General features: G+C 46.7%; 1 protein-coding gene across 2 annotated transcripts in view; it reads left to right on the top strand.

Moving 5' to 3' along the window:
* The window catches only part of LOC143770331 (uncharacterized), a 600,942-nt gene that overhangs the window by 64,878 nt on the left and 522,834 nt on the right, over window positions 1–13,230 (top strand). Inside the window, exon 3 of one of the 2 annotated variants that reach the window (XM_077259855.1) lies at window positions 3,513–3,676. The exons of the other annotated variant lie outside the window; for it this stretch is intronic. Coding sequence (XP_077115970.1) covers window positions 3,513–3,676 — 164 coding nt within the window. The remainder of the gene's footprint in view (window positions 1–3,512; window positions 3,677–13,230) is intronic. 2 annotated transcript variants of the gene reach the window in all.

Genomic DNA, 13,230 nt, shown 5'->3' with positions numbered 1-13,230 from the left:
GAACCAATCGCATTAACCACATCCTGACGCAACACGGTAAGCTTATCTGCAGGTAGCCTACACTCCATTGCTACCGTGTTAATTTCAATGCCTAGGAAGCTCAACACTGTCACCGGACCAACTGTTTTGTCCCCCGCCAAAGGCACACCGAAGTTTTTTGCCACACTCTCCATTGTGTGCAACAAAATCGAACAATCTGCTGATTCCGCTGGCCCTATAAACAAAAAGTCGTCTAGATAGTGCGAACATGAGAGAATCCCAGACACACCTTTCATCACCCATTCTAGAAACGTGCTGAAGGCCTCAAAGTAAGCATGAAGTTGAGCAACCCATTGGAAGGCAACGATCAACAAAGAAGCCGCCATCCCAAAAACAACCTAATAAATGCAAACTGTCGGGATGAACTGGCAACAAGCGAAAGGCCGCTTCGATGTCAGTCTTTGCCAACTTAGCCCCCTTTCCACATGCTCGAACCCACTCCATCGCTGAATCGAATGATAAGTACGACACCGAACTCAACTTGGGATCAATACCATCATTGACCGAAGATCCCTTCGGAAACGATAGGTGATGGATTAACCTAAATTTATTAGGTTCTTTCTTAGGGACCACGCCAAGAGGTAACACCCTCAGGTTTGCAATCGGGGGGGCGACAAACGGGTCTGCCATTCTACCCAGAGCAACTTCCTTATTCAACTTATCCGACACGACCTCCAGGAATTGTAACGCCGATTTCAAATTTTTTCTTTTTGAACTAACGTCCTGCTCAACATAAGGAATTTTGAAACCCTCCTGAAAACCATCGCGCAATAAAACTGCAGCTGACCTATCAGGGTATCTACTTAGAAAGGTATCCATCACGACCCACTGCACCGGAGTCACCCCTTTTTTCAGCTGAATCTCCAGCTTTTTGCCTGTTACCTCTGAAACATTTTGAGGCACTATGCACCCCCCCGCACGATGAACACTCGTGCCTAAATTTACACTTACTCCCGAATCTGCATACCCCATCATTGAAGGCGAAACACAGTCCCTTCTGCAAAGCCGCCGAGTGTCCTGACTGTCCCGAACTCCCGGCGCCCCCGTGAAAAGGCTGGCTGGTCTGACCTAAACGGGACGGGACCATAACTCTCATCCACAACGCTATGTTCTTGTGATCCCACCTAATATTTGGCCTAAAAGCTTTCCGCTGACGAAACTGTTCATCATAGCGTAGCCATCCCTGTCCCCCATAGGTCCTGTAAGCCTCCCCTATGGCATCTAAGTAACAGAATAACGCCGAGCAATTTTCCGGGGCCTTCTCCCCAATTACGCTAGCCATAATAGCGAAAGCTTGCAGCCAGTTTGAAAATGATCTGGGAATCAGCCTATATCTCTGTTTCTCCTCATCTTCTTTTTTAGAGTCCTCCCTTCTAAGTCTATCCAAGTTAAATCTCTCTAGGGGTAAAAGAGAAAATATTTCTATGTACTCCGCTTTCCAGATTTTTTCCCTAACTTCTTGTTTTAAGTGTGCCCCTAACGGGCCCTCAAAGCAGACATAGACCTCCCCCTTAGCCGCATCATCCAGTCGCGGGACATCCTCCTTTTCCTTATCCTGCAAAGCTCCTTCACCTGACCCATCAAATCCTGACCCGGGCCCTACGGATAACGCCGGTGCTGCTCCGCTATTCTCCCTTGATGAGCCCCCAGTATTTGACGCAGGACCCGTGCTGCTAGACGTACCCGTAATCTCGGTCAACTCTCTGGACCCCTCAAACGATCCCGTATTACCTAACCAAGCCGCTGACGGCAAAGACCCTCTGCTAAGCCCGGACCCCCACAAGCCCGCTAGCTCCCCTAAACCTCTAAGGATTAAACCCATACCCCCACTAGCAACTCCCGAAGTAATATCAGTATTCCTAGCTTCAGGGAAAACTAAGCCTGGCATATTAACCATAGGGAAAACGTTCTCACCTAGCTGCCTGGGTGCTGTGAGCCCAGCAGCCGAAGATCCAGCTCCCAGCCGAAGGTGTCCTGGATCCAGTCTGGCTTGATCTGCGATGTTGACCGCCGAGCTCCTGTCGGCCGTATCCGTGTACTGACGACCCGATGATGCCGTCGACTGCCCTGGCGCTGCGGATGGGGAATAGGCCGAGCCCGCTGGAAGATGTGTGGCTCCTTGCCACGGATACGTCCCTTGCACTGCCTCCCGAAGCGACGGAATGTCGTCTGCCTGAAACCGGAAAATCCCGGCCATCACCAGCAGAGGGCGCTGATCCAGGAAAATCCCGGCCATCACCAGCAGAGGGCGCTGATCCAGGAAAATCCCGGCCATCACCAGCAGAGGGCGCTGATCCAATCACATCCTGGCCACCACCAGCAGAGGGCGCAGCTGCGCTGAAAACTCCGGAGCTGTGCGCTGCAGAGGGCCGCACGCTGATGCCAGGGCCAGCCAACTGCCGCCTGCATTGTCCCCGACGCTGAGGGGCCACCGCACCTGACCCCCATCTCCTCGGCTGTCTCTGCCTCCCACGCTGAGTGGCGCCAGCGGGCATGCTGGCGGCCGCAGTTCCGGCTCCTGCTCCTGTCGCCCCTCGCCGCCCGGACACAGAAGGAGGGGAGGAAGGATCCGCCCCCCGTTGTAGGTCCCGCCGCACTGGAGGATTCCTCCCGGCGCTGCGCTGTGAGGTGGAGGGGACAGCGCTGCTTACCGGAGGGTCCCTGGAGGGGCTCCTATTTCGGTGCCGGGCCCTGGGGATCACGTCAGGGCTTAGGCGCGCCGGAGGCCTAGACCTCCGCGGCCGGCGCCCGTCCTGCTGTGCCTGCGATGGAGCATCCGATGTCCCCTGGAGAAGGCTATTAACAGAAGCATTTAGCCAATCTGTCCCCTGGGAGCTGGCTGCCGCCCGGAGACGCTGGAGGATCGCTTCAACTTCCATGCTGGTAAGTGTGACAGAGATTCCACACTTGTCACGCAGGCACCTAAAATGGATGCCTGCGTGAGGAGCGTGCCCCTTTTTATGTGCCCCCTCCCCGCAGACCCCTGGTACCCACCCCCTTCATTCAAAAAATGCCCCTTAAGCCACCCCTCAAATTCCGGTTAACCCTTTCCTCTGTACCCCCAATAAAACTGCTCCAGCTCCCCAGGTCCCACGTAACCCCGTCATGGCGGCCTCCCCTTAAGTGCCGTGGGCCCCCCAGTACGGCCTTTCTTGACACTTGATCCGAGAATATTTGCATAAGCAGGCCAATACTCTAACATCAGAGAATCGATAGCCATTTGACCTCGGTTTTATAATTATTATTATTATTCACAGACTGAGACTTCGACTCCCATTCTCAAAGTGTGTTTCAGCACTGCAGTAGTACACCACAATAAGATTAGTCCCTTCTATCGTTTTGTAGAATGAGCTGTGGATTTCTCATCAGTGGATGCTTCTACAATGATCCAGAACAGGAATATTCTACATAAAACACCGTCATCTTCTGCAGCTTCTAGAAGATTTCATTCTTATGTCTCCTTCATTTCCTAGATTATGAGACCAGACAGTTTTACCTGCAGCTCTGTCAATATGAAGACAAAGCATTGATGATGATACATGAATATTTCCAGGATGATCTGCATCACATTGTGGAGAACCTGAATACTCAATTACTTTTCAGCGAGCTGATTTACCGAAATATCCGTAAAGTTAAGGTGAGACAAGAACTGTGGCTGTTGTATCCATGCGCACCAGTTTAGCCCATGTCACCATCCTGCTGTCTCCGAGAGGCTGAATTTCATTTGTGAATTATACACTACAATGCACAGTCGGTTCGACAGCCTTGATGTCGTGTGATCTGATGAAGGCACATGCTCTTTCATGCCAGTTATTTACTCCCACAATTATGCAAGGTCAGTTTTTCCGAAGCTGAGAGTTTTGTGCAGGGCCGGACTGGGACTAAAATTCAGCCCTGGCATTTGAAGTTACACAGGCCCACTTGTCACATGGTGACTGTATAATATCTTTGTACACTTGTAGGCAGGGCCGGTTTTAGGCAAAGTGGGGCCCTACGCCTAGGCAAAGTTTAAAATGAGGCCCCAAATGCTAACATATTGCACATTACACAGAAGCATTTCGGTTGTATTTACGTGCACTGAGTTCAGGCCGCTAAATGAGTTTGATCGACAATACTGAAGTTGTTCAACACTTGTTTCCTGACCTCTTTCCACCAGCTGAGGAATAATGATGGGACAGAACCATCACTAATAGATCACTAACAGATCACCATACAGTATCATGTTATCAGCAGCACATTTACAGTTTACGCTGGTGATGTGCTGCTGAGGACAATGATATTTGTTCCAGCAAAAACAATCTGAATATGCAGCATTTTACTTGTTTAGTAAAATACACCCCATAGTTCTCCATATATTATAATGTGCACCACAGTCCTCCATATAGTATAATACACTCCCTATAGTCCTCCATATATTAAAATACACTGCTCAGTCCTCCACATAGTATAATACACTCATAGTGCTCCATATAGTATAATGCACCGCCATAGTCATCCATGTAGTGCAATTCACTTCCCATAGTATAATGCACCCCATAGTTCTTCATATAGTATAACGTATTCCCCATAGTCCTCAATGCTGTATAATGCAGCCCACATATAGTATAATGCAGCCACCACCCTACAGAATGTAATGCAGCCACCCCAGAGTATAATGCAGCCACCCCATAGAATATAATACAGCCCACCTCCCCATAATATATAATGTAGCCCCCATAGAATATAATGCAGCCCCCCATAGTATATAAAACAGCCTCCACATAGAATATAACACACCCACAATAGTATATAACACAGCCACATAGTATATAACACGGCCTCCCCCATAGAATATAATATACCTCCCATAGTATATAGCACAACCCGCTTAGCAGATAACACAGCCCACGTAGCAGTATACAGCACAGCCCACATAGCAGTATACTATAAACACAAAAGAAAAAAGACTCGACCAATAATGGTATGCACACCCATAAAATATGTGAAAATATCAAAAAATGTTTAATTCCACCTCAAAGAACATGACAAATATATAAAACCATTTAAAAAGGTCTGGATACAGTACCATGAATCACCACCCCTAAGCACAAATATCATGAAATAAAAACACTGCATGGATAAAGTGCTATATATGTACAAAATGTATCCTGTCTAAACATATGACGGTCCAATATGACATACATGAATATATAAAGGCCGAAACAAATGCATACGTAAACCTGTAGTCGTGCACTGACAGATAATCTAGCAATAAAATTACTGCAATTCAGTGTTTGGTATATAACAGTGTAAAGTGTTATATCAGCATGCTGTTTAGCCAAGATGATGGCAGTACCAAGATAGGTATATACAGTACAGACCAAAAGTTTGGACACACCTTCTCATTTAAAGATTTTTCTGTATTTTCATGACTATAAAAATTATACATTCACACTGAAGGCATCAAAACTATGAATTAACACGTGGAATTATATACGTAACAAAAAAGTGTGAAACAACTGAAATTATGTCTTATATTATAGGTTCTTCAAAGTAGCCACCCTATGCTTTGAGGACTGCTTTGCACACTCTTGGCATTCTCTTGATGAGCTTGAAGAGGTGGTCACCAGGAATGGTCTTCCAACAATCTTGAAAGATTTCCCAGAGATGCTTAGCAATTGTTGGCCCTTTTGCCTTCACTCTGCGGTCCAGCTCACCCCAAACCATCTCGATTGGGTTCAGGTCTGGTGACTGTAGATGCCAGGTCATCTGGTATAGCACCCCATCACTCTCCTTCTTGGTCAAATAGCCCTTACACAGCCTGGAGGTGTGTTTGGGGTCATTGTCCTGTAGAAAAATAAATGATAGTCCAACTAAACGCAAACCGGATGGAATAGCATGCCTGTTGTGAAATTGGATTCTGGGCTCCCCCTGTGGCCACTTGTGGAATTTACTTGTGTGCATCATCCCCTCTGTTCACCTGCTCCTATCAGGATGTGGGAGTCGCTATATAACCTTGCTCCTCTGTCAGTTTCATGCCGGTCAACAATGTAATCAGTAGCCTTTCTGTGCATGTTCCTGCTACTAGACAACTCCCAGCTAAGTTGTACTTTTGTCCTTGTGTGTTTTTGCATTTTGTTCCTGTTCACAGCTGCTGTTTCGTTACTGTGTCTGGAAAGCTCTTGTGAGCGGAAATTGCCACTCTGGTGTTATGAGTTAATGCTAGAGTCTTAAAGTAATTTCTGGATGGTGTTTTGATAGGGTTTTCTGCTGACCATGAAAGTGCCCTTTCTGTCTTCATGCTATCTAGTAAGCGGACCTCGATTTTGCTAAACCTATTTTCATACTACGTTTGTCATTTCATCTTAAATCACCGCCAATATATGTGGGGGCCTCTGTCTGCCTTTTGGGAAAATTTCTCTAGAGGTGAGCCAGGACTGTCTTTTCATCTGCTAGGATTAGGTAGTTCTCCGGCTGGCGCTGGGCATCTAGGGATAAAAAAACGTAGGCATGCTACCCGGCCACTTCTAGTTGTGCGGCAGGTTTAGTTCATGGTCAGTATAGTTTCCATCTTCCAAGAGCTAGTTCTCATATATGCTGGGCTATGTTCTCTCGCCATTGAGAATCATGACAGTTTGACCGGCCCAAAAAAGGGTTAAATTACTGGCTGAGAAAGGAGAGAAAAGAGAAGTCTGCTACAATTTTTTTTTTTTTTTTTTTTCCCCTCTAGTTCTGAGTGTGCTCTTAATTGAATCACTTGCTAGTCTGCCTATACTGCAGCCTTCCTCTCTTCCTCTCCTTCTAATCCTTGAATGGCTCTGTGTTCACCTGTTTCAAATGGATCTTCAGAGTGTAGCTACAGGTTTGAATAATCTCGCCACAAAGGTACAAAATTTGCAAGATTTTGTTGTTCATGCACCTATGTCTGAGCCTAGAATTCCTTTGCCTGAATTCTTCTCGGGGAATAGATCTCACTTTCAAAATTTTAAAAATAATTGCAAATTGTTTTTGTCCCTGAAGTCTCGCTCTGCCGGAGACCCTGCACAGCAGGTCAGGATTGTAATTTCCTTGCTCCGGGGCGACCCTCAAGACTGGGCTTTTGCATTGGCACCAGAGGATCCTGCGTTGCTCAATGTGGATGCGTTTTTTCTGGCCTTGGGGTTGCTTTATGAGGAACCTCATTTAGAGCTTCAGGCGGAAAAGGCCTTGATGTCCTTGTCTCAGGGGCAAGATGAAGCTGAAATATACTGCCAAAAATTCCGCAAATGGTCTGTGCTTACTCAGTGGAATGAGTGCGCCCTGGCGGCGATTTTCAGAGAAGGTCTCTCTGATGCCATTAAGGATGTTATGGTGGGGTTCCCTGTGCCTGCGAGTCTGAATGAGTCCATGACGATGGCTATTCAGATCGATAGGCGTCTGCGGGAGCGCAAACCTGTGCACCATTTGGCGGTGTCTACTGAGAAAACGCCAGAAAATATGCAATGTGATAGAATTCTGTCCAGAAGCGAGCGGCAGAATTTTAGACGAAAAAATGGGTTGTGCTTCTATTGTGGTGATTCAACTCATGTTATATCAGCATGCTTTAAGCGTACTAAGAAGCCTGACAAGTCTGTTTCAATTAGCACTTTACAGTCTAAGTTTATTCTATCTGTGACCCTGATTTGTTCTTCGTCATCTATTACCGCGGACGCCTATGTCGACTCTGGCGCTGCTTTGAGTCTTATGGATTGGTCCTTTGCCAAACGCTGTGGGTATGATTTGGAGCCATTGGAGGCTCCGATACCTCTGAAAGGGATTGACTCCACCCCATTGGCTAGTAATAAACCACAATACTGGACACAAGTGACTATGCGTGTTAATCCGGATCACCAGGAGGTTATTCGCTTTCTGGTGCTGTATAATCTACATGATGTTTTGGTGCTGGGATTGCCATGGCTGCAATCTCATAACCCAGTCCTCGACTGGAGAGCTATGTCTGTGTTAAGCTGGGGATGTAAAGGAACTCATGGGGGCGTACCTTTGGTTTCCATTTCATCATCTATTCCCTCTGAGATTCCTGAATTCTTGTCTGACTTTCGTGACGTTTTTGAAGAACCCAAGGTTGGTTCACTACCTCCGCACCGGGAGTGCGATTGTGCCATAGACTTGATCCCGGGTAGTAAATACCCTAAGGGTCGTTTATTTAATCTGTCTGTGCCTGAACACGCTGCTATGCGAGAATATATAAAGGAGTCCTTGGAAAAGGGACATATTCGTCCTTCGTCATCTCCCTTAGGAGCCGGTTTTTTCATTGTGTCTAAGAAAGACGGCTCTTTGAGGCCGTGTATTGATTATCGACTTTTGAATAAAATCACTGTTAAATATCAATATCCGTTACCACTGCTTACTGATTTGTTTGCTCGTATAAAGGGGGCCAAGTGGTTCTCTAAGATTGATCTCCGTGGGGCGTATAATTTGGTGCGAATCAAGCAGGGGGATGAGTGGAAAACCGCATTTAATACGCCCGAGGGCCATTTTGAGTATTTGGTGATGCCTTTTGGTCTTTCAAATGCCCCTTCAGTCTTCCAGTCCTTTATGCATGACATTTTCCGCGATTATTTGGATAAATTTATGATTGTGTATCTGGATGATATTCTGATTTTTTCGGATGACTGGGACTCTCATGTCCAGCAGGTCAGGAGGGTTTTTCAGGTTTTGCGGTCTAATTCCTTGTGTGTGAAGGGTTCTAAGTGTGTTTTTGGGGTTCAGAAGATTTCCTTCTTGGGATACATTTTTTCCCCCTCTTCCATCGAGATGGATCCTGTCAAGGTTCAGGCTATTGGTGATTGGACGCAACCCTCTTCTCTTAAGAGTCTTCAGAAATTTTTGGGCTTTGCTAACTTTTATCGTCGATTTATTGCTGGTTTTTCTGATGTTGTAAAACCATTGACTGATTTGACTAAGAAGGGTGCTGATGTTGCTGACTGGTCCCCTGATGCTGTGGAGGCCTTTCGGGAGCTCAAGCGCCGCTTTTCTTCCGCCCCAGTGTTGCGTCAGCCTGATGTTGCTCTTCCTTTTCAGGTTGAGGTCGACGCTTCTGAAATCGGAGCTGGGGCGGTGTTGTCGCAGAGAAGTTCCGACTGCTCCGTGATGAGACCTTGTGCTTTTTTTTCCCGTAAATTTTCGCCCGCCGAGCGGAATTATGATATTGGGAATCGGGAGCTTTTGGCCATGAAGTGGGCTTTTGAGGAGTGGCGTCACTGGCTTGAGGGGGCCAGACATCAGGTGGTGGTATTGACTGACCACAAAAATTTAATTTACCTTGAGTCTGCCAGGCGCCTGAATCCTAGACAAGCGCGCTGGTCGTTGTTTTTCTCTCGGTTTAATTTTGTGGTGTCTTACCTACCGGGTTCTAAGAATGTTAAGGCGGATGCCCTTTCTAGGAGTTTTGAGCCTGACTCCCCTGGTAATTCTGAGCCCACAGGTATCCTTAAAGATGGAGTGATATTGTCTGCCGTTTCTCCAGACCTGCTGCGGGCCTTGCAGGAGTTTCAGGCGGATAGACCTGATCGTTGCCCACCTGGTAGACTGTTCCTGATGATTGGACCAGTAGAGTCATCTCTGAGGTTCATTCTTCTGCGTTGGCAGGTCATCCTGGAATCTTTGGTACCAGGGATTTGGTGGCAAGGTCCTTCTGGTGGCCTTCCCTGTCACGAGATGTGCGAGGCTTTGTGCAGTCTTGTGACGTTTGTGCTCGGGCCAAGCCTTGTTGTTCTCGGGCTAGTGGATTGTTGTTACCCTTGCCTATCCCGAAGAGGCCTTGGACGCACATCTCGATGGATTTTATTTCGGATCTGCCTGTTTCTCAGAAGATGTCTGTCATCTGGGTGGTGTGTGACCGTTTCTCTAAGATGGTCCATCTGGTTCCCTTGCCTAAGTTGCCTTCTTCTTCCGAGTTGGTTCCTCTGTTTTTTCAAAATGCTGTTCGTTTGCATGGTATTCCGGAGAATATCGTTTCTGACAGAGGGACCCAATTCGTGTCTAGATTTTGGCGGGCATTCTGTGCTAGGATGGGCATAGATTTGTCTTTTTCGTCTGCTTTCCATCCTCAGACTAATGGCCAGACCGAGCGGACTAATCAGACCTTGGAGACATATTTGAGGTGTTTTGTGTCTGCGGATCAGGATGATTGGGTTGCTTTTTTGCCTTTGGCGGAGTTCGCCCTCAATAATCGGGCCAGCTCTGCCACCTTGGTGTCCCCGTTTTTCTGTAATTCGGGGTTTCATCCTCGATTTTCCTCCGGTCAAGTGGAATCTTCAGATTGTCCTGGAGTGGATGCTGTGGTGGAGAGGTTGCATCAGATTTGGGGGCAGGTGGTGGACAATTTGAAGTTGTCCCAGGAGAAGACTCAGCTTTTTGCCAACCGCCGTCGTCGTGTTGGTCCTCGGCTTTGTGTTGGGGACTTGGTGTTGTTGTCTTCTCGTTTTGTCCCTATGAGGGTTTCTTCTCCTAAGTTTAAGCCTCGGTTCATCGGCCCGTACAAGATATTGGAGATTCTTAACCCTGTGTCCTTCCGTTTGGACCTCCCTGCATCCTTTTCGATTCATAATGTTTTTCATCGGTCATTGTTGCGCAGGTATGAGGTACCAGCTGTGCCTTCCGTTGAGCCTCCTGCTCCGGTGTTGGTTGAGGGTGAGTTGGAGTACGTTGTGGAAAAGATCTTGGACTCTCGTGTTTCCAGACGAAAACTCCAGTATCTGGTCAAATGGAAGGGATACGGTCAGGAGGATAATTCTTGGGTCACTGCCTCTGATGTTCATGCCTCCGATCTTGTCCGTGCCTTTCATAGGGCTCATCCTGATCGCCCTGGTGGTTCTGGTGAGGGTTCGGTGCCCCCTCCTTGAGGGGGGGGTACTGTTGTGAAATTGGATTCTGGGCTCCCCCTGTGGCCACTTGTGGAATTTACTTGTGTGCATCATCCCCTCTGTTCACCTGCTCCTATCAGGATGTGGGAGTCGCTATATAACCTTGCTCCTCTGTCAGTTTCATGCCGGTCAACAATGTAATCAGTAGCCTTTCTGTGCATGTTCCTGCTACTAGACAACTCCCAGCTAAGTTGTACTTTTGTCCTTGTGTGTTTTTGCATTTTGTTCCTGTTCACAGCTGCTGTTTCGTTACTGTGTCTGGAAAGCTCTTGTGAGCGGAAATTGCCACTCTGGTGTTATGAGTTAATGCTAGAGTCTTAAAGTAATTTCTGGATGGTGTTTTGATAGGGTTTTCTGCTGACCATGAAAGTGCCCTTTCTGTCTTCATGCTATCTAGTAAGCGGACCTCGATTTTGCTAAACCTATTTTCATACTACGTTTGTCATTTCATCTTAAATCACCGCCAATATATGTGGGGGCCTCTGACTGCCTTTTGGGAAAATTTCTCTAGAGGTGAGCCAGGACTGTCTTTTCATCTGCTAGGATTAGGTAGTTCTCCGGCTGGCGCTGGGCATCTAGGGATAAAAAAACGTAGGCATGCTACCCGGCCACTTCTAGTTGTGCGGCAGGTTTAGTTCATGGTCAGTATAGTTTCCATCTTCCAAGAGCTAGTTCTCATATATGCTGGGCTATGTTCTCTCGCCATTGAGAATCATGACACATGCCGCTGCAAGATGCTGTGGTAGCCATGCTGGTTCAGTATTCCTTCAATTTTGAATAAATCCCCAACAGTGTCACCAGCAAAGCACCCCCACACCATCACACCTCCTCCTCCATGCTTCACGGTGGGAACCAGGCATGTAGAGTCCATCCGTTCACCTTTTCTGCATCGCACAAAGACACGGTGGTTGGAACCAAAGATCTCAAATTTGGACTCATCAGACCAAAGCACAGATTTCCACTGGACTAATGTCCGTTCCTTGTGTTCTTTAGCCCAAACAAGTCTCTTCTGCTTGTTGCCTGTCCTTAGCAGTGGTTTCCTAGCAGCTATTTTACCATGAAGGCCTGCTGCACAAAGTGTCCTCTTAACAGTTGTTGTAGAGATGTGTCTGCTGCTAGAACTCTGTGTGGCATTTACCTGGTCTCTAATCTGAGCTGCTGTTAACCTGCGATTTCTGAGGCTGGGGTCTTGGATAAACTTATCCTCAGAAGCAGAGGTGACTCTTGGTCTTCCTTTCCTGGGGCAGTCCTCATGTGAACCAGTTTCTTTGTAGCGCTTGATGGTTTTTGCCACTGCACTTGGGGACACTTTCAAAGTTTTCCCAATTTTTTGGACTGACTGACCTTTATGTCTTAAATTAATGATGACCATTGGCCACTCATTTTTCTTTACTTAGCTGCTTTTTTTTCTTGTCATAATACAAATTCTAACAGTCTATTCAGTAGGACTATCAGCTGTGTATCCACCAGACTTCTGCACAACGCAACTGATGGTCCCAACACCATTTATAAGGCAAGAAATCCCACTTATTAAACCTGACAGGGCACACCTGTGAAGTGAAAACCATTCCCAGTGACTACCTCTTGAAGCTCATCAAGAGAATGCCAAGAGTGTGCAAATCAGTCATCAAAGCAAAAGGTGGCTACTTTGAAGAACCTAGAATATAAGACATATTTTCAGTTGTTTCACACTTTTTTGTTAAGTATATAATTCCACATGTGTTAATTCATAGTTTTGATGCCTTCAGTGTGAATGTACAATTTTCATAGTCATGAAAATACAGAAAAAATTTTAAATGAGAAGGTGTGTCCAAACTTTTGGTCTGTACTGTACATGCGGGCTACAAGCATGTGCTAGAAATCCTCAAGTATGACATACATGAATATATGAAGGCCGAAACAAATGCAGTAAACCTGTAGTGGTATACTGACAGATAATCTAGCAATAAAATTGCTGCAATTCAGTGTTTGGTATGTAACAATGTAAATTATTATATCAGCATGCTGTGTAGCCAAGATAATAGCAATACCAAGATAGGTATATAGATGCGGGCTACAAGCATGTGCCCGAAAGCCTCAAAAAGGCATGCACTGGTGCTCGCCTACAATCAAATAATAACCCAATGGGTGCCAAGATGTAAGAAAAAATGGGGGGAGTACAGAGAGGAAAGCTGCGTCCGCAGCGATACGCGTGGGGCTCTCGCCTCACCCCTTAAGCCTGTCTCCTGTCTCTATTAGGTATCTGGGCTCATGGTATACCATTGTTCAGAGTTCATGCCGTTCCTTTGGAATATTTTTTCCTCTCTGT

This window comes from Ranitomeya variabilis, chromosome 1, assembly GCF_051348905.1.
Source record: "Ranitomeya variabilis isolate aRanVar5 chromosome 1, aRanVar5.hap1, whole genome shotgun sequence".
Classification (NCBI taxonomy): Eukaryota; Metazoa; Chordata; class Amphibia; order Anura; family Dendrobatidae; genus Ranitomeya; species Ranitomeya variabilis.
This window is presented reverse-complemented; position numbering and strand designations above follow the sequence as displayed.